The sequence below is a fragment of the Micropterus salmoides genome, unplaced genomic scaffold (genome assembly GCF_014851395.1).
Source record: "Micropterus salmoides isolate LMB-PRFRI ecotype aquatic unplaced genomic scaffold, ASM1485139v1 Ms_hic_scaffold_7, whole genome shotgun sequence".
NCBI classification, from domain to species: Eukaryota; Metazoa; Chordata; class Actinopteri; order Centrarchiformes; family Centrarchidae; genus Micropterus; species Micropterus salmoides.
In genome coordinates, this window is record NW_024044459.1 from 3,222,825 (window position 1) to 3,248,723 (window position 25,899).

General features: G+C 40.0%; 1 protein-coding gene across 2 annotated transcripts; it reads left to right on the forward strand.

Annotated features, from left to right (window-relative positions):
- The first annotated feature begins 925 nt into the window (after positions 1-925).
- On the forward strand, positions 926-25,503 carry fkbp15b (FKBP prolyl isomerase family member 15b). 2 transcript variants are annotated; one of them, XM_038703501.1, is made up of 28 exons: positions 926-1,103; positions 2,731-2,834; positions 2,923-3,001; positions 3,185-3,254; positions 3,343-3,417; positions 5,001-5,099; positions 5,302-5,451; positions 5,586-5,654; positions 6,986-7,129; positions 7,303-7,457; positions 7,537-7,585; positions 7,694-7,810; positions 9,837-9,921; positions 10,036-10,136; positions 10,237-10,324; positions 10,617-10,726; positions 10,815-10,913; positions 11,103-11,197; positions 14,692-14,794; positions 16,180-16,351; positions 17,292-17,428; positions 17,547-17,702; positions 17,910-18,062; positions 20,146-20,259; positions 23,180-23,287; positions 23,386-24,059; positions 24,435-24,543; positions 24,746-25,503. In XM_038703501.1, exons 1-28 carry the CDS (start codon positions 1,054-1,056, stop codon positions 24,821-24,823), a joined length of 3,543 nt encoding a protein of 1,180 aa, XP_038559429.1. In that variant the 5' UTR covers positions 926-1,053; the 3' UTR covers positions 24,824-25,503. The 2 variants fall into 2 exon arrangements, with proteins under 2 accessions (XP_038559429.1, XP_038559430.1); XM_038703502.1 differs by having other exon boundaries at positions 10,255-10,324.
- The last annotated feature ends 396 nt before the right edge of the window (positions 25,504-25,899 follow it).

The following is a 25,899-nucleotide window of genomic DNA, read 5'->3' on the forward strand; positions in this document are numbered from 1 at the left end:
CCTTGAGATTTTAAAGTGGATATACTTTATGTTGAATTTTGAATTGAACTTAAGAGGCAACGTAAGTGGCAAAATCCAGGATCTTTTCCAGTTTTCTTCTTCCAAATGTGAGTTCCAACAGAATTCACCCCTGGGAGGAATAGTTTTTATTTATTTGTGTATGCCATTTATGCCATGCCAATGGAATTAATTTTTAAGATAAAAGAATCCTAAATCAAGTGTTACAGATAAATAGAGAAACTTAAAATCAAATATATAAATATATTATGGGTATCCATCCATCCGTCGTCCATACCCACTTATCCGACTTATGCAGGGCCACAGGGGAACTGGAGCCTATCCCAGCTGACATTGGGCGAAAGGTGGGGTACACCCTGGACAGGTCGCCAGTCCATCACAGGTCATACAGAAACTAACAACCACTCACGTTCACATCACAGGGAAAGTTAGAGTCACCCATTAACCTAGTCTGCGTGTCTTTGGACATTATATTATGACTATATAAAATAAAAATAAGAATGAAATAAAATACAAACTAGATACCAATCTACCAATCTGATGGTGTGATGAGTAGCAGCAAAGTCAGCAGAATATAGTATAGATAACAGTACTGTGATACTATAACAGTGTACACCAGAATATTATATAACATGATTATGTATGTCATTTTACCCATATATTACATAGTAAGGTGAATTCCTCTTGTATAAACCAGTATATGATCTAAACCCTTCTGGAAGGTCAAAGGTCAGGGCTGACTGGAGGGCAGCATCCCCTCACAGTCAGCGTGCATTCATTATGACTGCGCAGTACTTTCAACTCATGATGACCTTGTGTTGCCTCTGTCCTCAGGGGTCATTTAAAATCCTGTAACAGTCTTTGACGCCCTCCAGTGGTAGCTGGAGCTAATTGAATTCGGATCAGGTGGAAAGTCAGCTGATTCCCCCACAAACAGGAAGGGAAAGTCACAGTTCAACAAAGTTGTCATGTTAAACATGCAAACTCATTTGTGCATACGTTTGATTTAATAAGAAAAGGTTTCAAACTCAGAAGATGTTCGGAGGGGACGATGAAGACGGAGACTTCTTGTCTCCCACAGGAGGGTGAGTTTATTTCATTCCACCAAGCTAATTCTCTTAGCCTGCGAGCTAACTAGCTTACCACCATTTAGTCAGGGTTAGCTGTTCACGTGTATGGGCCAAATATCATTTAAATCTGACAATTTATTGCGACCTTGTTTATAGGTAATACCTTTTAGAAAATAACGTAAAGCCTGGGTGAGTCTTTGTAAGCTGGTCTCTTATCGGGCTTATATTTTACCATGAAGCATAACAAGGGAACCAATTCAAAGAGATGAGATTTTATTTAAATTAAGTTCTATGTGCCGAATTACAAAATTACATCCGATATTCATAAAAGTCCTGCCTGCTATGTAAATGAACTCTAATTACAGTGGTAGATATGTAATGAGACTTACCTCTCCAAATATTAAGTCAGAGATCAGAGTATCCCAGGAAAGCTGAGAGTTCGCTAATTTCATGAAGGTTAGCAGCTACAAAGTATTTTCATCGGATGCAGATTTTCATACAGATATAATACATCTGTACCAACCCAACAAGTGGCTCGTTCGTGGAGCACAGTACAGTGGCCGCCTGATGAGTCACACAAAGCCCTCATATCTGTGATATTTCGACATTTATTGCCTGAATGCAGCTTCTCTGTCTGGTCTGCGATGAAATTTCATTTCACATTCATATTTAAGTCACTTAGCTAGCTGCTTCTTGTTGTAGACAGTAACTTATGGTTGTGATTTACCAAAGGTCATCTTATAACCCTAACAAATCCAAATCTCTTTTATTAGATATAGATATGTTTTATTTCTGAGTCTGATAAACCAAACCACTATTAAAAAAACAGTGCAGTGTGTTAGAGCTAGCTCAGAATACTCTAAGACTGTCAGAATATAGAATAAAGAAATTCATTTGGTAGGTTATATATTTTCTGTGCATGTTTTGTTATGAAAAGCCACGTAAGATGGCCTTGAGTCCCTTTAAAATTGACTTGACTTACATTTGCACAGTTGACATTTTCAGACTGTCAACTGTGTTGTGCTATGTGACACTGCATGAGCTTTTTGTGATAGCAGCACAGTGTGTATGAGCTGCTGGAATAAGCAGCCAGAGTAGGGCCTGTGGGAGGAGTGTTATGGCAGCTAATTCCTCTCACATGCTGCCTGTTAGAGGAGGAAGGTGAAGGCTTCTGCCGTAGCCCATATCTGCTCAGTAGAGACCCAGCGCTCAGTCGTAGCTCTTCAGTTTCCTTCTCTGCTATGCTGTTGAATCTACTGCGATGGTGCAACTGCACCGGGGAACAAGAGATCAGGTGTAGCCCAGGACAGAAGCACTGGAACGTACTCTAGAAGGATTACTTACACACATGCAAACGGACTGCCCCTCCTCATCCCACTTTCTTGCCATTGAACACAATGGCCTAAATGCCTTCACCATGTCCGTTCTGGGAGATACCAGTGATTACCAGTGGAAGGAGTTCCAGGGGTCAGTACAGTTAATTGGGCAGTTTCCACGGCTTAGCTTGTTTTAAAACTACAGAAACTTTGCAGTAATGTTGGTCTAGTCTCGCAGGTCTATGAGTGGAACCATGGGGTGGATCATACATTTCATGGCAAACATAAGTATATCTAGATGATCTTCACACTTGTTTTCCTTGCAGGGCCAAGTTGGCCTCTCTGTTTGGACTAGACCAGGAAGCCAGTCAGGGGAATGAGTCGTTCCAGTACACGGCACCGAAACAGCCCAGAAAGAGCTCCAATTCGGGTAAGACAATCAGAACAGAGGCATCAATGATGTCTGATTCAGCCATGATGTGGAATTTGAACTGAACATGTCTTTTGTCCATTTACAGCAACTGCCGCACAGAAAGCAGCTCCGCCCCCTGGAGCGCCTGCAGTTTTATTTGCTACAGCAGTCCAAGCCTTCAGATAGTGAGGACCCTGTTTTTAATATTTTATAACTACTTTAATGTTGATTTTTGTTTTTATTGAAACCATATTAAATTAAATTTTTCCGTTTTTTTCATGTATACTCTAAACATAAAAAGTCTGTGTGCTGTAAGTATTCACTCACCACCAAGTGAAAAGCTTTTGCCATTTTTGTCCCATGTGCAGTCTGAATGGACAGTATGTGAAGCAGGGCAAGCTGGGAGCAGCCGTACTGGGCAACCACACAACAAAAGAGGTTGAAGCTTTTTCTAATTGGTCACTTGTTTGAGATTATTGGTGTGACTTCTGATTTGTATGAATAATGCACCTCTTCTTCTCTGCAGTACAAGCTGCTTCTGTACTTGAGCCAGCAGAAACAAGTGACCACAGCCAAGATTCACGTGGGCTTTGTTTTCACGGTGAGTGGAGACGTTAAGGATGTTGATTACATATGGTAAACAGATTATCTAATGCATTGAAGGAAGATCACACTTTACACTTGAAATATGGCATTACATGTATGAAAACACATTTGGATTATTTCTGTGTCTGCATACATACAAAGTGTTTCCTCTCTCTCTCTCTCTCTCTCTCTCTCTCTCTCTCTCTCTCTCTCTCTCTCTCTCTCTCTCTCTCTCTCTCTCTCTCTCTCTTACCCCAACCGGTCGAGGCAGGTGGCCGCCCACCCTGAGCCATGGTTCTGCTTGAGGTTTCTGCCTCTTAAAAGGAAGTTTTTCCTTGCCTCTGTCGCCTAGTGCTTGCTCTTGGTGGGAACTGTTGGGCTTCTGTAAATAACATCACAGAGTATGGTCTAGACCTGCTCTTTTATGAAAAGCGCTGTGAGATAACTGTTGTTGTGATTTGGCGCTATATAAATAAAATTGAATTGAACTAACTGAAGAAAGTCCAAAGCTTTATCACACACTCATACTTTTTGTCATTTTGTTATAAACCAATTATGAGGTGCCGTTTGGTCCTGGAGCAGAACTCGCTCTTGCTCTCTGGTCAACCTGGTGAACTTCACTCTGCTGCAGTTGTGATGTATCAAACTGCATGCTTAGTTTATTGGGAAATTTAATGATCTTTTTATTGTTATTTAGGGTTTTTAATGCATCATTTAAATGCAAATTGAATCAGTATATAATTGACTGCTCACTAGCTTATACTGGAGCAACAGTGTCTCTGAGCCTTTACATTGGAAAACCTCACTATTACAATGGGGTGTTTTTCATGGCTCCAATTAAGTAGTATGCATTTTCTTGTTAAGAGAAGATATTTGTATAGAGTTACAGAGTCCAAGGTTTGTATTTCAGCATTGGTAAAAGCTGGTCTGCATCTTTACAAATCTAAAACAATCCATGTAAGTTCGAGCTGTCAATTGGGATTAGCTGTGTTCATAATATGAAGTGCTGTGTATTGTCTATGTAATATCCTATTTGTAGGTTGTAAAAAACAAAATTGTAAAATACGGAAAGGGAATGGCAGGCCCGAATACATTCTTCCCAAACTTCTTCATCATAAACATTGTAGTGGTCCTACAGGACCACTTTTTGTGAAAAAAAAAAACATCTAAAAGCAAAAGCCCTATCAGATGGGGTGATCCTGGGACAAAATCTGATCAAATGTGGGTCTGTGGTCTAATTTGTGTCAGTTTAGGGGTCCTTGGCATGAAAACATTTGAGAACCACTGTATCACAGCACTGTAAACTATCATAAAAATCTGAAATAATAAAAATAATAAAATTAAGCATCTGCAGCACGTTCCAAAAGCAGTCTGTCACAGTGTAAATAAATAATTCTAAACTTGGCAACAGGAACAATATATTAAAGTTCATGGCTCTACTGATTCCCACAGAGTATTTAACTTGTAGACATCAGAGCAAGTTGCTTTGCAAATTAGCAGATTACTGATGAAAAATGATCCATGAATGAACCATGAGTTCCAATGTTCCTCACCTTGTCTTTTCTGACTTCCTCGCCATGTGTTCTTTTTCTCCCGCAGGTACAGCCAAACAATTACTGCACTTTTTATGATGACCCGAGGCAGAACTGGTCCCTGATGTTTGAATCGGAGAAAGCTTCATCAGACTTCTGCAAAGAGGTGAGTGACACAGGAGGAGACCTGCAGCTAAGATTGGGATTATTGTTTGGCCACGAGCGTCTAAACAAACAGGCTCAATCCTGTATGTGTCAGGATTGATCTTCTAAATCCCTTTATCATTCTGACCCATACAAGCGTTCTCAAAATTGCATGAGTTATGATGTTTATTAGATGCTGACTTCTTTCCTTTTATGTGCATCAGGTGTGTTTGGCGAAAGCGAACAGTGCAGCCTCCTTAGATGCTGTGGTGATCCAGGATCTGACTCTTGGTGAGGGCCAGAGGGTGGAGAATGGAGACTCTTTGGAGGTGGTGTATACAGGCTGGCTCCTGCAGAACCACACCATCGGACAGGTCAGACCTTTCCACTATTATTCAATTAGTTCACTAATCACTAATATCAATAACAAATAGATTTTATCTTCAGTTCCTGTAGATTTTCTACACATGTTGGCACACAACTCTTTGGGTCTTAAATATCATTTCAGATGTTTGACTCCAACCAGAACAAGGACAAGTTGCTACGACTGAAAGTTGGTACTGGAAAAGTGATCAAAGTAAGTCAAAACAAACTCAAAAGCAACATAAGCTAAAACTCCACAAAAATACCTTTTAATAAAATCACTATTATTTATATTGGCTAATTTAATCTTTTCAGTTTTCTTCTGCCACTTTTTATTACTATATTTCATTTCAATTTATTTGTATCTAGTGGTATCCTTTATTCATTATTTTCTTATGAGTGATGCATGATATTTGTATTTAAAATATTGTATTTTACCACCAAAAAAACAAAAGTAAGAGCTGGATACAACAACAAAAGAACTTAAACACCAAGATGAATGCCAAATGAAGCCCTCCCCTTCTACACTGACCTCCAAGACCAAATGTTACGCAGCTGTCTTGAGCGCCAGGTGATTGGTCCATGCACAGTACGTAGCACTACAGCATTGGTCCAGGTGCTTGCCAAAAGGAAGGAGTCTGTCTCGGGCGTATACGCACACTAAAGCAGCAAATCTTCCCCATTTCACCACAAGAGATGCGACTTGGCACGACGAATCATTTCTTGTTCCAAGTACACACATGTTCCATCAGGATTTGCTGACACCCAATATCACAATGTTTCTTATATCAAAATATGGTGATATCAGAGGACAAACAAGAAAAAAAATGAGCAAATTCGTTGATAATTTAGATATGGTGATTGATTATTTTCAATTGTTCAGAAAATTGCAGTTACACTTACACATCATGTAAAAAAAAACAGCTCAGCTACAATATATGGCAGTAACATGACATCCAAAATGTCTGCCCTGGAGCAGGTTAACTTCAGAGGATCAGATCAAAACCTGGTAACAGCCTTCTTTCTTTTACTTCTGCTTTGGTAACAGGAAGGGTCTTACACAAACTGTTTGGACATTGTTCCTGTTGTTTCCACAGCTTCTTGATCTGTTTGTATGATCATACAAACATACATAGTGTATGAAATTTGTATGATCATACAAACATACATAGTGTATGAAATTTGTATGATCATAGTGTATATATTTTAATATTACTTTTTACTGATGATGATACATGTGATTGGCTTGTAGTTCGATACAAATCTGCTTACATGTGTGAACTCAGATCTCAAATCAGAGCTTGTGACATCCGTGAGGAGGAGAAAAGGAGGAAATAAATATATATGAAAAGAAAATATTAATAATTTATTTTTATCAAACATTAAGTGACTTTATTTATTTCACTGGAGGTGAAGTTCACGACAGGAGTTTCCCTGAACATTTTTGCACCATGTTTCGGTGCCTGATGTTACTTCCTCTCACAATATCATATCACAGTGTTATTAACTCGTTATCCCTCTTCCTGTCCTTCTCTGCTTGAACAGGGTTGGGAGGAAGGAATGCTGGGGATGAAGAAGGCTGGCCGTCGTCTCATTGTCATCCCACCCAACCTAGCTTACGGATCCAAGGGAGTTCCCAACCGTGTCCCGGCTAACAGCACTCTTATTTTTGAAGCAGAGCTTCGACGGGTAACACCCACTGAACACTTTTCTACATCTTTCCCTCATCTGTATTTGACCTTTTCTGACAAAGCTGATGGTTTTAATGTCTGTGTTTATGGTTCATGACCTCTTTGCTCGTAGTTGCTTGTAATGTTGATGAAGTGTGAATTTAAACTTTTTCTGCCTGTTCTTTGCTTTAGGTTAAGTTTTCCAAGGACAGTGGGTCTGATCGGGCCAGTGCCAGCTCCAGAGACTCCGCTGCTCCCTCACCTGCTCCTTCCCCAGCTCCCAGCGTGGAGAATCTGGCCCCAGAGCCCACAGTACAGACGGCCACCTCAGGTCCAGGCAGACCAGGGTAAAATTTAAGCCTCAGGAAATAGTTAGCATTATCCTTAACTCTTTTGTCACTTAAGCTGATTTGTCTGTTTTTCCAGGGAGCCACCACTTCGTGCAAAGTCAAACTCGCTGAGTGAACAGCTGGCAGTAAGCCTCCTCACTGTCCTTTTTTCTTATTAAAGATCTTCTGTGATGCAAATTGTATTCCATTATTTTGAAGCTTCATTGATGGAAGCTTTCTTTTTCAAACATTAGAATCCAGATGCCACAAAAGCCAAACTGATCTCTCGCATGGCAAAGATGGGCCAGCCCATGTTGCCCTTTCTGACGGGAGTGGCCAGCCAGCCCGAATCCAGTGACTCTGAGCTTGAGGTGGGTCAGCAGAATCCTGGAAAGTTTTTTGTAGATTAAGTGTTATGTGTTGATCAAACGTGATATAACTCGCTCCTGTCTGCCATAGAGCTCCATTGTTGTCCAAAAACTGTTAATACATTACTGAACCACATTGTTGCACTGGAGGACATATTCCTTCATTACCACAAACTCATGCTCCTGCTGCAAGTGTTCACGACAGCACCAAATGTGGAATAATCTACCGCTGAAATAGTCCCCAAAAAATGCACTATTTCTTCTGTTGTTGTGGTTTTTCTTCTTCTTAGATTAGCCTTCAGTATCTAAAATAAATAACCACTACCAGGGTTGTAGGAAGAAAACACTGAGACACAAAAGAACGAAACTCTTCTACATCATACATGTAGTTTTGTTCTTCGGATTGCAGAGATGTACATACAAATCTGAAATGCGAATAAATTCATGAATTCAGACAACAACATTTCTCCTGGCATCAATATTTAAACCCCTCAGTTCCGTTCCGCAGCTTGCTTCTCCTAAAGGTAAAGGATATTCCTGATTGCATACATATACCAGTCATGTGATTGTATGCCGTTAAATTTTTAACCACTTGGTGGTGCCATTACACAAGGAAACTTTCTGGTCTGACAAACGAAAACTTAAAGTATTTGCCACAGAAAACTCCTGCCCGTCTGTTACACTTTTGTTCTGTATAAAGATTTTAAAAAAGGGTTTTGCAAAACGAAACTGTATGCCCCTTGCTCATAATAACACCCTCTTTGTTACAGCAGACTTCTGCCGGCCACACATTAGGATAACAGAAAGTACTAAGAGGTGGACTCAATTTTGGTTTCAGCCTTTAATGGGATCTATAGACAATACGCAAAATAATGAATTACACCTGTCTTATTGTGTAAGGTCTGAAGACCACTCAAATGCTTTGCATGTTTTCGTAAGCCTGACATAGAAACCCATATCTGTGTGTCTAAAAAACATTATAAAAAAGAAACAAAGTCTCCAGCTTCCATCTGCACATAAGCTCAAAGATGGAAGTCAGCATGGAAAAAAAATCAGCTGAGCTGGTCATCTGGATCACTTGAGGAATTGCTCAGAAAAGGCAAAATCAATTTCCTTGAATCGCCCAGATTTAGCCCTCAACCAACAGAATGCCTGAATATAGCCAAAATATCATTGTCATTGAGATTTAATCTTGGGGAAAACAATAAGCATTCATTTGTATGGCACCTAAACAGATGTAATGTACTCCCTTTATCAGAGCAAAAAACATGCTTCTTATGGGGTGACTAAAGAAAAACTTTAAGTGATTAATTTGTTGATTAATTGATTTTTCAATGAATTGAGTAACTATGTTTCAAAACAGCAAAATATTCACGTGACTTACTTAACATACTTATTTTAATCCAAACCGCAGCTTTTCCTTTACCTGACTAAACCTAACCAGACTGTGACTGTTTGACAGTGTTAAACACATTTAATGTCATTTGACTAACGTAACTTATAAAAGGCCCGGTACACCTGTTGCTGGACTGTCACTTTCATATATTTTGTTTTGGGAAATGGTCATTGACAATCAGCCTATTTTGTCATTAACGTATGAGGACATGTGCTAATAACATCAACGATGGCTCTGTTCTATTTAAGTGTCCCAGTTCATCATATAACAGTGAGCCAACACGAACAACACCAGGACCCCGAAACTAAAGCTGCGAAATGGAATTCATTTCAAAATTTACTCCTGTGCTGTTTCTGTTGTGACATGTCAAAATATCTTCAGTGAAAAGGCTAGTTTAAGGGTCCAGGACACAGTCTGTAAACCATTTCTACAACCTTGATTTTTGTGTGACATCACTTGAGCAATCTCTGCTTTGGAGTTGCTGGAGTGCCCCTATAAAAATCGGCCACATGTGGTGTCATTACTGAGTTATGACACTAGGTGATATCTGTGATATCATAACTGACTAATAACTCATATAACTCATAACTCAGATGTCATTACACATGAGTTAAGTTATGTGTTGATCTCCAGGACACCAGTGGCAGTAGAGTGAAGGATCATGCTGCGGCTCCATCTCCAGTGCAGATTTCAGCTGCTCCTCCAGCTTCAGCACACAGTAAGCATCTTCCACCTGTTGATATATGCAATTCTTATTGCAGCATATTATTACAAAGAACACACACTCTTATGATGGGGTACAGTATTTTTTACTTGCTTTGTTTTTCTGCAGTACATCCTCATCCTCACACTGCTCCACCTTCTGCCTTACTTCCTGTTATGAGCACTGTTGCCACACAGCCTGGTCTACCAGGCAGCAGCCATGCCTTTCAGGTGTGTTTTCACCACATTTTGTACTAATGTCATAAGTAAGTACATTATAGACGAAATCTGTTATTATGTCTTTATACCAGTGCATTATGTTGTTTAATAGCCTTACACCTACGCTCAGACCTCTGTCCCTCCATCTCATCTGGAACCTGTTGGCCAGGTCTACCCTGCACAAACTGTCCCATATGTGGGTAAGAGCATTCAATTCAATTACAAACAAGAAGAGGCTTTATGTAGAGGGTTGTATAGAGTGAAATGAAAAATGTAGGCCTTGTGCAATTTGTTAATAAACCTGTACCCTAAGCTCTTGAAACTATATGTTAAACTATGTGTATAAAACCATTTACTGATTCAGTTCTGCAGCAGCAGCCTCACTAGTTAATAATTCTACACCGCTACAAAACAGTTTTGCTTTGGATACAATTGGTGATGCTGTTATGAATTAAAACCCTGGGATTGTTGCGATTGTGTTGTTTTCTCCAGGCTCCAGTGATGTGACTTCCTTCTTGATGACTGAAGCCCGACAACACAACACAGAGATCCGATTAGCTGTTGGAAAAGTAGCAGATAAAGTGGATCAACTGTCCTCAAAGGTATAAACTGTATATACAATTATATTTTCATTAAGCAGCTTTAACATAAAGGAGATTCATCTGGTTCCTGTCTTTCTTACTTTAACAGATAGATCACCTGCAAAGGCAGGGAAATCTTTCCATGGGTGTGTCTAGTATGTCAATGGAAACCACCATGATCATGCACAACATTCAAAGAATTATTCAGGTACACACCTGAATATTATGGTTCCTTGTGTTTTTGGAGATTCCGTTACTTATGTTTATATCTCTTTTTACAACACAAATATTGATAATCCTGTAACACATATACAACAAATAGTGCTCCTGTAACACATCTCATTGTGTTTTGGGACTCGATCAAACTGTACTCTGAAAACTCCTGTTTTGTTTTTAGGAAAATGAATGTTTAAAAAAGGAAGTCTTTGAGAAAAGCTCTCGCATTGAGGAGCAAAACCGTAAGATCGGGGAGCTCATCAACCAAAACCAGAGGTGAGTCAGAAAATGTCAAAAGGTCACCATTATGGCTGACAGCCAGAACATCATGTCCTACCACTTCTTTCACTTGTTGCAATTGCAATAGAAATTTATATGACACACACCTGAATAGTATAGTGCCTTGTGTTTTTGGAGACTATGTTTATACCTCATCTCTTTTTATAACACAAATATTGTTGATTAGTTGATTACGTAAATACGTCGAAGCGTCGCTGCATCCGGTGTTAGTGGGATTCCCCCGCACAAGCTCCAGCTACAAGACCTCGCCTTCGACCGTCTAAAGTTTGGGACTTTTTATTACTATATTTAATGTGGTGCTCACTACGTGAGCTTCACTGTAGCACAACTGCTGTCCATGAATACGTGAAGCAGCCTGAACACGTGAAGCGAAAGTATCCCAGAGCACTTTGTCTAGATGGCAACGGCAGCCCTGCAAATCGTGTTTACTTTCTGTCTCCACACAAGCACGGCACATTACCAGCACAGGGACACGTAGTTTGTTAAAATGTATTTTTCTTCATCGCCTTCATGTTAAAAGTAATTTCTGCCCCACTGCTGTCATGGTAACGAAACGTTACACTGCGTGTCATCTAACTTTTGGCCGTTTCATATTTTCTATTTATTTAATGGCCACATATGAGCGAGAAAACAGCTGAAACTAACAGTACAGACAACAATAACAATACAGTCTGAATCCTTTCAGTTGTTTTCTTTGCCCCACAGTGATGCAGAAATACATTTGATTATCAGACTGCATTTCGTAGTATTGAAATAAATCCATGTCAGAAACAACACATCAGTGACGTTTGACTCATTTTAAGATATGCTACTATTGTCATTATTCTAATGTGCTTCATCAGGATGATTGAATAAAATATTGATTTATTTATTAGACACATTTTTACATTTTGGATAAATTGGTATGTTAATCGAGTAATAGGCGACTTTTCTTTCTTTTCTTTAGAATACACAAAATTAGTCTTTAGATTAATCGACTAATCGACTAATCGAAAAAATAATTGTTTTAATTAATGGACTTGAAAAATAATTACAATATACAATAATCTGTGAGCCAATATAAAAATGGTAAACAGAAAAAAACCTACATGCAGTGGAGAAGTGCTGAGGAGGAATCTGAGTTTAAAAGTCTGATAGCTTGGGGAAGATATCACACATCCAACTCAATTTGTTCATCCACCCTGTTGGATGATAAAAGTCTGCCATGATGGATTGTTTTATTAATATGCATAATTTGAAAAACAGTAATACACTATCTACTTCTTGGATTTTCAAGTTCAAATTTATTTATATAACGCATTTAAAAACAACTCTAGTTGACCAAAGTGCTTTCCAAGCTCTGGATAAAAATATAATAGAACAATATACAAAACAATGACAGTAGAAAAGGTCAAAGTCAAAGTTTCAAAACTCAGCTCAAATTAAAAGCCAACAAATAGATGTGGGTCTTAAGCAAGGACTTTTCAGAAGTCCGAGCTCTTATTTGAATAGGTAGAATATTCCAGAGACTTGGAGCAGCCACTGAAAAGGCTTGGTCACCTTTATATTTTAACCTGGATCTGGGAACACAGAGGAGCATCTGATTGGATGACCTTAGTGCTTTCACAGAATCCAAACCATTTAAAATCTTAACAAGCAATACAATCTTAAAATCAATTCTAAAGCAGATGGGAAGCCAGTGGAGCGAGGCTAAAACTGGGGTATTGTGCTCACGCTTTGTAGTCCCAGTTAGAAGTCGAGCTGCTGCATTTTGATCTTACTGTAACTGATGAAGAATGATTGGTCCAATCCAATATGTAAAGAATTGCGGCCCTAAAGTAACAAAAACAAAACAGGCACCTAAATCCTCAGGATAACCAAGCACAACAACCTCTGACTTATCTTAGAAAATTCTGATCAACCATATTTTAAGATCTCTCAGGCAGTTAAGCAAAGACTGAACTGAGGCTTTGTTGTTTGTCAGTTGTTTTTTTTAAATGGAACACAAGGGCAGCATATACAGTGAACAAAGCATGGGGCACAATATGGACCCTTGGGGGACCACTATCACAACACCATATTTGGTATTTAGCCTTAAAACAAAGACTGCGAATCACTAATTAAATGGCAAAGACCGGTCCATAAACATTAGTAGGAAGTTTGCCATAACTCATTGACCATTCGAGAAATTGTCATAAATCTCGGTAGATACATTAATTTGCTGTTTGGAAATAGGTGTGCCAAGGCATATTGAGCCTGGCCCATAGGGGGCACCACAAATGCCAAAAATGTGTATCTCTAAACCCGGTGGACAGAATTTCACCAATTTTGGTGCACATGCTCTTGGAGGCAAGTATTAACGAAATCTGAAGATTTGGTGCACATGTGTGTGGTCTATCAGATATTGGATCATAAGTTGAATATCCACACCGTGTTTCGTTCACATCCAATAAAGGGAGGCGAATAGAGGTACTTTAATTGAAGTGTGTAATTATTAAAATGTTATATACATTGTTATTATGAAAGTGTGTGTGATTGGTCTTGCTACTTCTTCAAACAGAATAAAAACGCTGAAGTTACTTTGTTCAGCTTTGTGAAGCCTGAAACCTGCTCATTGCTGTCTGTGACTTTAATTTGAGGTCATTACAAGAAGAATTGCCTTATGTTTTATCTGGTTATAAGGATAAACGAAGGATCAATTTCCAAATTGCCTTGGAATTTTATCTGCGAGATCAGTGCTTGAAGTGGGCCGGAACGCCCGGGACATTTTCTTGCGTACCGGGACTGCTCCCAAGCTGCCGGTCCTCTCCTCTCCTCTGCCCTCTCCATATCAGGTTCTCTGGGCGCTACGTGACGCTCACCTGTTCCAGTTCTCGCCTGCCTGCTAATCTCTGTCGGCAGAGAGAGACGAGGGAGAAGAGAAGCTCAAGCAGCCGTGTGCTGAATGTTGCTCGTCAATGTCACTTGTTGTGAACCGCCCAATCACAGCCGGAATGGGGCGGGACATTTAAAAGTGTTGACAGATAGGTGTCATTTACACTTGGGACGCTGGGGACAGGTCAGAATCAGAATCAAAATATTCTGAAAAACAGCTTGCAACTAGAAATGTTAAATAACAAGTGAAACAATGTACAATAAGAAAACATGCAATGCAATTGAAATATAGAAGGAAGCAATTTGCATTGTCCAAAAGCTGACATTTTTTTCCACTTCAAGCACTGTGATGCACTGAGATGTGTTTTTCCTTTAAACAGGCATTGCTTCCTATGAAAAATCTTAGTAGTACTATCCTGCTGCAGTGTGAAACATTTAATTAGTGTATTTAAAAAAAACAATGTAACTGATAAAAATATCTCCTCAACACCGTGATTAGATCTGATTGGCCTAACAGTGACAGCAGACTCATGTAGCTTAAAGAAAGTGTCAGGAATGTTTTCACAGTCTAAATGGGTTTGAGGTGGATGTAATGTGGCTGTGCTTTGGTTGTCTAGGTACATGGAGCAGAGTAACCTGCTGCTGGAACAGAGGAATGACTCGCTTAAGTCAACCAGTGAGCAGAATCAGGCCAGACTACTGCAGGCCGAGCAGGACAAGGTGAGCATTTGTCTTGCATACACTTATTGATATTTATAACCTTTGCCTGATCATACCTTTTGTGGCTTTAGACCACTGCGTTTACATGTGGTGAAAGCCTCTAACCTTCACAGCCAACCAAGAGAGCTCGCAGCGTGTGAATGTATCGTCAGATTGTGGATTTGGTTTTTATAAAACGTGGGAATTTGCATCTCACCCTGGCATCCAGCATCTAGAGCACCCTGTAGTAAAGCCCAGCTGATCGGTAGGACCAGGATTAAAGGCCGATTATAGTTTCATCACAGGTATATCCATATTTGCATTTCTGTGAGATGATAAGAGACGAGAGAAGAAGAGTAGAAATGCTTAGATATGTTTGAGGTAATTTAGACAGTGTCCACCAGATCCCTGGGGATTTTTTCCCTGAAGTTACATCCGGCTATTTACTGTTTCTATTTTGTACGTGCTCTGCCCTCTAAGAAGCTTTGCTATTGGTTAAAGGTGAAGGTAACAGCGATGAGTTGTACTTCCCGCTGGGCCCAAACCAACAGTAGTCCTAACCCTACCAAAGGCCAAAACATTTCAGCTGTCATTCTAATCTGGATAAGGTCTCCCCAGACAGTGTGCCAAGCACTGATTGAGTCAATCACTTCTGTAATATAGTGTCCTGTATATCAGTGAGATTGGGTTAGTATTTAATAATCATTTACTGTCTGTTTCCTGGTCATTTTCGTTGCTCTGAAGAAAATCTAGCATTTACTGCTCTCTCTTCTCAGCATGCATTGCCTCAGGACCTGGGCTCTGGCCAGGTGAGCCTGCTTTCTCTGTGTACCGATGCCAGACTGGGGTCAAATAGTTTTGAGCAAACACAGCAAAGACAGCTCCTCAGTAATTATGATGCAAATGTTGTCATTGACAATTTAAACTCAGAAGAACTTGCCTTTTCTGCCTAAAATGATTTTGCAAAGATGTCCATTTAGAGGAAGCACAACAGATAACTCTGAATGCAGTTGTGGGACTTTAATAGCTGATCTGAGTATTTGGCTTGTCCTGATCACCCCTCTCTTCAAAACATGCTGCATCAAATGTGAAATCATGTGGAACTACTATTTGACCCAGATCTGACCGCTGCCACTGGAATCATCCTGTTTATCATACTTCATTACCATTTTAACTAACTTTTTTTGTCTTTTTCCCTTTTGTCTCCTTTTCCATCAGCCATCGCTCACCATTTTTTCTCCCACAGGGTCATGCTGCTCACACCACTAGCACCAGTAGCCGCTCATCCAGGCTGTCACTATATTGTTACACTGTCTTTGTGTAGCTTGGGTTTTACTTGACTGCAGACAGCCACTTGTACATCCTCTCCTCTCACCCCTGCCTTTATCCGCCTGCATCTCCATCAGGTTCGTCTGACAGAGGATCTGGCTTCGTCCACAGCCCGGCTGTCTCAGCTACAGCTAGAAGCTTCAGCTCACCAGCAGAAGGCCATTGAGCTGCAGAGTAAACTGAGCTCAGCGCTACAGGACAGTGAGAGCAGCAGCCAACGCATTGCTACCCTGGAAACACAGCTTGAAAGTTTGTGTTGATGTAGTTTTTTATTTATTTATTATTTAATCAACAGCACCACAAATTACTGCCTCCAAAATGACCCTAAAGTTGAATTAACACCTCTCTAAAACAGCTTCAGCAAGCAAGCATTAATACACTGGAAACTGGAGTGTATGTGGTTACACATATTAAAAAGTCCTTTGTGCTGTTCTTCAGATGTGGTTGACTTAATAACCAGCTAAAACAATCCAAAATTTCTTCTAGTTAGCATGTTTATTAAACTCAAAGTGGAAGGATAAGTTTTTATTAACAACAAATTGACAAATTACTAAAAATCAAAATCTTTAAGAACGGGTCTCCAATATATAGTTTATTTTTACAGAAGGCTTAGTCATTTCCTAAAACACGTGGTCACTGTAGTTTTTAGCAAACGTATAGTGCATTTGTTGGGGACTATTTTTAGCTGTGGATGAATACACAGCTTGGTGCATAAAGGAACATATCACCCAGTGCAGCCATGTGGCTTACTAAGATATGTCAGATTTTGGTCTTTCCATGTGATTTGTTGATAATAAGTAAAATACTGGTTTAGACTATCTCCAGAGGTATCCTTCAATTTTGGATGAGGTCGTCCTAAACAAAAGGGCACTCCTATTTTGAAAGTCAAAACCATGATTAGCACTCATATAACTGGTTTACCTTGAAATATCTTAATCATAATCAAGATAACAGTATGATTCAGATGTGTGGATAACTCTGCATTTGAACAGGGTTGGGCTTAAGAATGTGTTAGCAGCTCCAGATAAAACAAATTCTTGTCTCAAATCATCAACAGTCAAATCAAGGTACACATCCTGGCTCATACAAGGCAAAAGTAATGCTGAAAAGAAAGGACGTTACACGCTAACGGGCCAAGGCCATGATAGCAGAAGCACAGGTCTAACAAAGCTGTGTTAATGTGTTTCAGAGCTGGCGGAGGCAGCAGAGAGGGCCCAGACTCAGTACCGCTCAGAAAAGCAAAGACGCAAAGAGATGGAGCTGAGAGTCACCAACATGGAGGAGGAACTGCAGGACCTGAAGACTGAAAAAGACAGCCTAGAACGCGTAAGTATACTTCATGTTTTTGTCCTTCCGTCAGTGACGAGGCAGGACAGAGAGCGTGCACTTAACATCATGGTAGACAAGGATAACATGTTAAAGGACTTGCTTTCCCTCCCTTAAGACACTTTTGGAAAGGAAGAAGAAGTGGCAGACTGAACGTCAGTGTCGTGATGAGGAGGTGGAGGAGCTCCGCAAGAACAGCCAGCAGGAGCTGGACAAGCTCCGAGCTCAACTTCGCAAGGCCAGGACCAGCACTGACAACGCTGCATCTGAACAGGTTGTGGACAATAAAAGGGTTGTTTAGCAAAGAATATACTGCAAATTATTAATCCATCACATTATCAATCAGTCTCTCTCTGAACTCTGTTAAATATCTTCTGGATCAGTTAATAAAAGATGTTCAAAGTGTTTATCTCAGGTAGCTAAATTTTTAACATTGCTTTACACATGACTGCTAATGGTGTGTACTATGTATGTGTTGCAGTTGTCTCAGCTGCAGGCAGAGCTGGAGGAGGAGTGGAAGGGGAAATGTGATCAGATGTTTGCCTCTGCTAAAGAGCAGCACAGAAGAGAGCTGGCTGAACTGACAGAGCAGAGAGATGCTCTGCAAGACAAGCTAACCCCGCTACAGGAAAAAGTAAACAAGCTAGCCATGATCACACACACACACACACTCTCACACTCTCTCTCTCTCTCTCTCTCTCCTCTCTCTCTCTCTCTCTCTCTCTCTCTCTCTCTCTCTCTCTCTCTCTCTCTCTCTCTCTCTCTCTCTCTCTCTCTCTCTCTCTCTCTCTCTCTCTCTCTCTCTCTGCAATAATCAAAAGGTTTGTCTTATTGGTTGTTGACTTAAAGAGAAACTTTTGCATTTTGGTAACTGTAATAGTAACCCTGGTGATGTCATCACTTGGCCATTCTTTTTAAAATCTCTCTTATGAGTTTAGCAACTTAATGAAGTAGAGTACCCCTTTTAATAATGTGATTTTTAAAAAATAATTATAGTATTATTATTATATTATAGTTTCAGGTTTAGTACAATATGGTGTTAATCTTTTATACTCATTACATCTTCTGTAAAGGCAAAATGTAAAGCTGTATTATGAACATTGTAGATGATATATTTCTAGAAAGAACTTTCAAAAAGAGATTAAATTGCGCATTTCCAACAAAAAAACTTTTTATGTTCCCAGACATTTAAAGTGGTAAATTTACGTGATAAAACTCACAAATTTATAAGAAAAAAATTCCGAGTATAATGTCATACATTTGCTAGGTTTGTTAGCTAGTGGATGAATGAGGGTTGTGGGTTGTTTCCGCTTGGCTCAACCCACACCCCTCCTGGTTCAACTAGTGCAACTTGTAGGCTATCCCCCTTGGCCGATGATTCTTCAACGGCCCTAATAATCGCTGTCATAGTAATATGTCTGTAAACATTTAATTTGACATATTTAACTACCATTGTTTGGTGACATTAAAACCCTTGAACACAATTAAATGTGTGACTGTTAATACATGTACCAAAAACACAAAGGCTCAGAACCAGTTTATGCCATAGATTATGTATAGACTAACTAGGTAGCTAAAAAAACAAAGCTAAAACAGCTAACTAGCCAGCTTTTTTTCTCATTAGCTATTTCATTATCAAAATCTTTTAAATACTGTTATTGTTTACAAAAAGAAAACACTATTTATAGAATAAGCATTTGATATCTTTAGTTCTCAAAATAGAAGAAGAAAACTGAGAAATAAACTTTTGAATTGTGAACACCTGGTTTTCTTCTGAAATGCAAACATTTTTATTGTGTTTCATTGTGTCTTTATTTCTTTTTTATTTGGGCAGCAGCAAACAGAGGGTTGTTAGATTTGGCAGTTGATGATTCTGAAGCAGTCAAGAGATTCTGACACTGTGGGCAGGAAGAACTGAAGCCTAGTTCACACTACACGATTTTTAGCCCGATTTGCTGCTCGGCGAGCTTGGCACGACGACTCATCCAAATGGCTCCCCGACACATTTCTGACACGGCGTCTGCCAGATATCTAGCATGCCAAATATCTGGAAGAGTCGGCCGACTCGACATCCACATCCAGCTAATGAGCCAGCTCTGTAGCTCAGACAATCCCTGCTACCTGCGTGTGCTAACCCAATGTTTCACCCATATTTTTTGTCTTTATAATTGGTATCTTTATAATAAAAAACAGCTGTTTCATGTGTAGGTTTGCGTCATTTCCCGTTTCACATTTCACGTATGTGTTCTTGACAAAACGTGGTTTGGAGACCAGCCTTGGGTGACAGAGTCGTTGTCAGTATGCGTAGTGTGTGACCCCTTTCACCGATCAGTCACGTAGTGTAAACGCCACAACAACTTCAAGACTCCTGTCTGAAGATGGCAAGTTGTGTAGTGTGAACGCCATAGCCATCGGCCAACGCTGAAAGTCGTGTAGTCTGCACGAGTCATAAGGTGGATGACTAGCTTTCTGTCAGTCTGTGCTAAAGGTAGCTTACGGTAAATGGTCATCATTTGCTGGGAATGGATTTGTCAGGAATGGCACTTTCCAGGAATTTCTTTGGAAATCATGTTTACATGCACAACTGCTATTCATTCCTCAGGACAATTCTTGTTTGCCGCTTTTTATGTTCCTGATTCCATACCACCCTCTCCCTGCAGACACACAAAGACAAATCATTCACACACACAGTCACTGTATCTCATATTCTCTTTAAGTACACAGCCTTGGAGCAGCGAGAAGTAACTGTAAGGGAGAAACTGGAAAGAAGGGTGGCTGAACTGGAGAAGAAACCATCACAGCAGGAGAGTTCAGGAGACACTGCAGCAGAGGTGAGGAGTCATACATGAACACACTCGCACACAAATGAAACAATGAAATGAGGGAGCGGTTATTCCCTCCAGTTTTCAGGAGGGAAACTTTGTGTAACGTTGCCACTGTGAAGGTTATAGAATGAATTTCATAGATGATCAGCAGTAGCACATTAAAGAGGTGGTAATATGCTCATTTTCAGGTTCAAAATCCTATTTAGGGGTTGTACCAGAACAGGTTTACATGGTTTCATTTTCAAAAAACACCTTGTTGTCTGTCATACTACACATTGCTGCAGCTCCTCTTTTCACCCCGTGTGTAAAGGCTTCGTTTTAGCTATGGAGTGATACATCTTGTCTCAACAAATTATCTTTGTTGGAAGTTGCACATGCGCAATTCCTAGTTAAGGACTACTAGCCAATCAGAAGCAGAGAAGGGCGGACCAATGAGAAGAGAAGAGGGCCAATGAGTGTTTTTGAGGGCGTGTCGGACTAGCTGCTTGGTGAGCGTTATATGAGGTACTTTTGCATTTCCCTCCCATGTCACAGGGATGAAAGGGAAACAGCTGGACTACAAACGAGTTGTTTTCAAGCAGTTCAGAGCAGAGTTTTCTGTGGGCTTTTTCACTTTGCAAACCAAAAAAAAGGAATATAACTCAATAAAGGAGAGGGGAAAAAGCCAATAAGCATAATACCTTTAATACCTCCAGTTGTCAGTGAAGGATAGCTCAGCCTTCAGTTCCTTCGACTCTTACTACCCAGCTTGCTTTACACCACCCACAAACAGGAAGTCACAAGCTAAAGGGAATACAATGTGATAAAGCTTGCATATTCTAATTCAGTACAGCTGTCCTGCAGTAAACTCTGCCAACTTGAGGCTGTAATGTTTGCTGGTGTTGTGTTTGAATTATGCCATTGGCTTTACCTGATAACTCTCCTGCTAGTCTGACTCACAGGAGACGTATAAATTGTGAGTCTACCATTAGCCAACCATTTCAGTGGTAATTCTCCTCTTCCTCTTTCACTGTCTACCATTTAAACTATTTTGCAAAACCACCGTCACTGGATGGGCTTAGCGCGACCATAGATGAAAGTTTCCATTAGAGTGTAGTAAAATTGTGTCCCCTGCTTGAAGTATTTAATCACACTTTGAAAATAAACAATATTCAAGACACACCATGAGACAGAGACATGAGAGTTGAATCAACATCATCTTTTTTTGACACTGAACACGATCTAAATATGTTTATGATAGTACTGATATGATGATGTAATACATAATGAATCTTCATGAATGTTTTTCATGAAACATTTTAAATGCTGTATTGCAACAAAGATCTATATATCTATGAAAATTATTCTAATATTAATTGTTTGACAACCTTGTAAACAGAACCAATTGATTATTTAATTTAAATTTAAATATTAAATCACTTAATTTTTCAGGTAGTGTTTTAAGATTATCAAATTTATTACATACTGTAGTCAGGATATTAATCTATTAGTTCGTGTTTTCTGTAACAATAGATACATAAGCATATTCATGTTATTACACGACTACTGAGTAATGCTGCATATCATAGCTCAAAAATCCGTGTATGGTTCGTTCTTTCATTATTCTGTTTCAAACCAAATCAGAAAAAACTAAAAAACAAGTCGTTTTTTGGTTTTCCTGTTTTAAAACCAAAATGGTAAAACAAAGGAGCTGCCTTTTGTTCTATCTATGTATCCCTACATCCTGTTCTCACTCATGACTTGTCAAATATGGACATATGGTCAAGACCCATCTGTGGCTGTTTTCAACGCACTGGATCCCTATAGTGTCATAGTTCAACACAGTGAGGAAGGCCCTGTAGTGTCAGTTTGTGATGGTAAAGGTAGGTAGGCTATATGATATTTAACAGAAAAGACTGTGTAAGGATGTGGTTGGGGTGATAACTCTCCAATTTGTAGATAAAGTATGTCAGCATCATGGAAGTATTTTGTTTTGGGCTGATCTGAAGCAGCTGGTTACCTGCGGGATCTAAGAAAATACCTATGCAGGGTTTCTTTCTCGAGGCTATATCCAGGGTGCGATCTAGGGAGAGCCAGAGGGACTTGGCTATTCTTAATAAAACATAAGCTCCTCTGAAAACATGATTTGTGATATTTTGGAGGGGTCTCAGAAATATTGACAATATTCTATTTTTACCATTATTTTCTATTTTTCTGTATTATCATGGATTTTGCGTAGCCTAAATCAGAAGTGTCAGGCTTCATCCAGCCAGCGGGAACGTTCACCAACCTGATTTTACGCATAATCCATGTGTTACTGCAGCTGGAAGCTCCCCGCAGCGCTGTGCAACCTTTTAATTTCTTCCATCCCACGAAGAAAATAAAGGCCAGGTCGAAACAGTGTAGAGAGGCTGAACAAAAATTACCAGAACATTTTAATCCATGTACGATTCGTTAATATAGGCCTACAGGTTGCTGAGTTAACTAATAACCCTTCCTTTTTGCTGTGTACCATTGGACGTACTGACAGCTATCACTGAATTAATTTGATACTGAATAAATCTTAAAAACCGAAGGATTCTTAGGCAAATTCTGGGGCGTTCCTCTTCCTGTTGTAGTTGCTAGTGAGTTACAAACTTAACGTTGAGCCTCCGGTTTTTCTAAGTAAAAAGTAGAAAACAGTATGTTGATGTTCATGCTCATCTTAATTATATATAATCAGGCACTGCCCTCACCCAATCAAAATCAGTATTTTTCCATTTTGGTTTTTAAACAGAAAAATCAAAGAACGAACCATACACGAATTCTCACAGTTGTGAGTTACAGCCTTTGCTTAAGTTTGAGCGCTTGAGAGTTTGTTTTGGAAAGGTTTAAGGCCAATGCATGCATGTGTCATTACTGATCATTTCTGAGCAGTGAAAGTGAGGCCAGCTGTTTGTACTTTCAGGTGAAGCGTGTGATGAACGGAGTGTTTCATTCTCTGCGAGGGGAGTTTGACCTCAGTGAATCTTACAGTGGCCAGGCTGTGCTGGGAGTGATTGTCAGTACCATTAAGGTAAGTGCCTTTTAGGGCTGAATTTTTTACACACAGACACTGTATATAAGTGTGCTCATATGTTTTTGTTACCTTAAATGATGTGGATTTTTTCCCAGAATGTTACCCTGCAGCTGCTCAGTGGCACAGACAGATCTTCACTGAGTCGGGTTAAGGAGGAAGAGGAAGAAGAGGAAGATGATAGTGATGATTTGAAACAAAGAGAAGAGGGACCTCATCAGAATGAACATGTGAATGGAGAGAGAGACGTCAAAGAGGATGAAACGGAGGAAAAAGAACATTCAACTGAATCGGATTCTCACCATGTCAGTGAGACTCAAGTGGACCAGGAAGTGGCAGCAGAGAAGGAGACAGAGACAGCAACTGAGGTAAAGGTACAAAGCCAGGCAGAAGCACTAGAGACCACTGGTCCAAATCCATTGTCATCCCCAGAACCGAAACCACAAGAGACAGCAGCAACAGAGTCTGAAGCACAGCAGGAGCAGCCAGAACACTCTACAGAGCTGAACACTGAAACCTCTATAGAGGAAAAAGACAGCAACAAGTATGCAGATCGAGATGATGAACCTGAAGAGAGTTCACCACTTGAGGATGGACAGGAAACTGTGTCAGAAAGAAATGCTGCAGCGAGCAGTCAGGTAGACAAGGAGAGTGTGAATGATGGAGAGCATATTGGAGAAATGAATGCTGCTTCTCCGAAAGCATTTGGACCCCCAGTCGACCCACCTCCACCACCGAATGCACTTCAGAACAGCTCAGGAGAGGACAAAAGGTCAGTCCTGGCATGAACTGTTACTATATGAGATTCTCTTGGCTAACCAAGTGGTGGTTAGTAGTGGCTGTCAGTAAAATCTCATAAATGTTCAGCCTGAGCAAAGTCTGGCCTCCAGTGGTTCCAGTAAAACTCCTAGAATGGAGACGATGCACATTCACTTTGTTTGCATTGTAAAAAATATCAGAAGATGTATCTCATGGCACCAAGAAGAAGTCATTTTGACTGGCCGACTTGGTCACTTATTATCAGATGCTATCTAGACAGCCAGTATAACTTTTTATTTTATTTTTTATTGACCAGATTTCATTAAACTTAACGTATTTCTGCCCCCGTCTCTACTAATGTTTGCATGTATTCCTGCTATTCTCTCAGTCTCACTGGGGGAATGGGTAAGGAAAATGGAGAGGAGCCATTTTTCCAGATCACAATTCCCGCCAAACCCCCCGCAGCACCCGGCGAGGAGGAGGAGGAGGATGAGCTGGTGAGGAAGGATCTGTAGACTTCTTTGCGCAGAAGTCTAAGCTCACAGATTTAATTCAGCATTCTGCCTCACCCCCTCACACACCAGCCTTTCCCCTGTGCTTTGTCTCAATGCTAAGTCAGTCTGAGTGTGTTAATCTAAATCCATCAATACTGCATTGATGGACTGCATTCATGTTTTCATTTCTCTCGTTTTTGTCCAGAGCTTGAAGGGGCGTCCCCCCCCTGCCCCTCTGTTTGGTGATGATGAGGATGATGATGATCTGGACTGGCTGAACTGAGATGGAACCAGAATAATACAAGTCAAGTCTGATTTTAGTATTTTCAACTCTAAAACCAGGCACGGCGTTCTCTACCAGCTGATTCTGCCTGGTGGAGCAGTGAAGATGAGGAGAGAGGCCTCTGCTGTTGAACTTGATGGAGAAGTCAGATAGCCTGGCTCTTCAGCTCTGTGTTGTCCTGCTGACTGACAGCAGACCTAGCTAAGAGGACAAAGCTACAATTTCAGGCTCCTATTTGGGTTCCAATAACAAGCCTGTAATTCACAGACATATCAAACAAACACTTTTAATTAATTATGTGATACCTGTTGGTGATGTAATTGAATTCAAATTTTTACATGTCACTGTAGCAGATGAGTTTGTTGAATCAACAGTAATCCTGTTGTCAGTGATTTCAGACTGTACCATTAAATGTTTTAATTATTAGCTTGCTGCTTTAAGAATAGAACTTTTACACAATTTTGCTAACCTGAAATTCATTACAGAAAATAAATCACATGGAAAATGGGGCCTTTATCTTTTCTCTTAGCAAGTTGTGCTTGTCGAGTCAGTTTTGTGTGCGCTAGTGCATCATTCTTTTGTATTGTATACTATACTACTTTTGTATACTATACTATATAAATACTATACAGTGAATTTGGCAAAGTTGTTAATTAAAGGTACAATGTGTTGGAGAAAGAGTTGGCTAGAATGTTAGTTTAAATGTTATGTGACCAGTATTTTATTAACTATAGGCCTACCCTTTTATCTCCTGTGTATGGCAGGCTTGAAAATTGACCGCACCTAGTTGTGTAAATTTGTGAAATTTCCTCACTACTAAATATTCCACGCTCAACTGTTAGTGGTATTATAACAAAATGGAAACGATTGGGACTGTGTGGCAGCCAAGGGGATAACCCAGAGATCGGACAGTGAAGCCGCCCAAAAATGACGTGATGTAACCGTATTGCTTAGATTATAAACTCTCAGTAATCTAAAAAAAACTATACAGTGATCAGTGACGCTGCATTGGTGTTTGACAGGTGAGTCTCGTAGGTGGGCTGATTAATCAGTGACGATCCAAAGACAAACACACT

What these genes read in the sequence shown, in the direction of transcription:
- fkbp15b (XM_038703501.1), top strand. Translation starts at nt 1,054, where the DNA reads ATGTTCGGAGGGGACGATGAAGACGGAGACTTCTTGTCTCCCACAGGA. An exon ending in GCAGTCCAAGCCTTCAGATA is followed by an intron (nt 3,002 to 3,184) that starts GTGAGGACCCTG and finishes TCCCATGTGCAG; the next exon opens with TCTGAATGGACAGTATGTGA. An exon ending in ACAACGCTGCATCTGAACAG is followed by an intron (nt 17,703 to 17,909) that starts GTTGTGGACAAT and finishes TATGTGTTGCAG; the next exon opens with TTGTCTCAGCTGCAGGCAGA.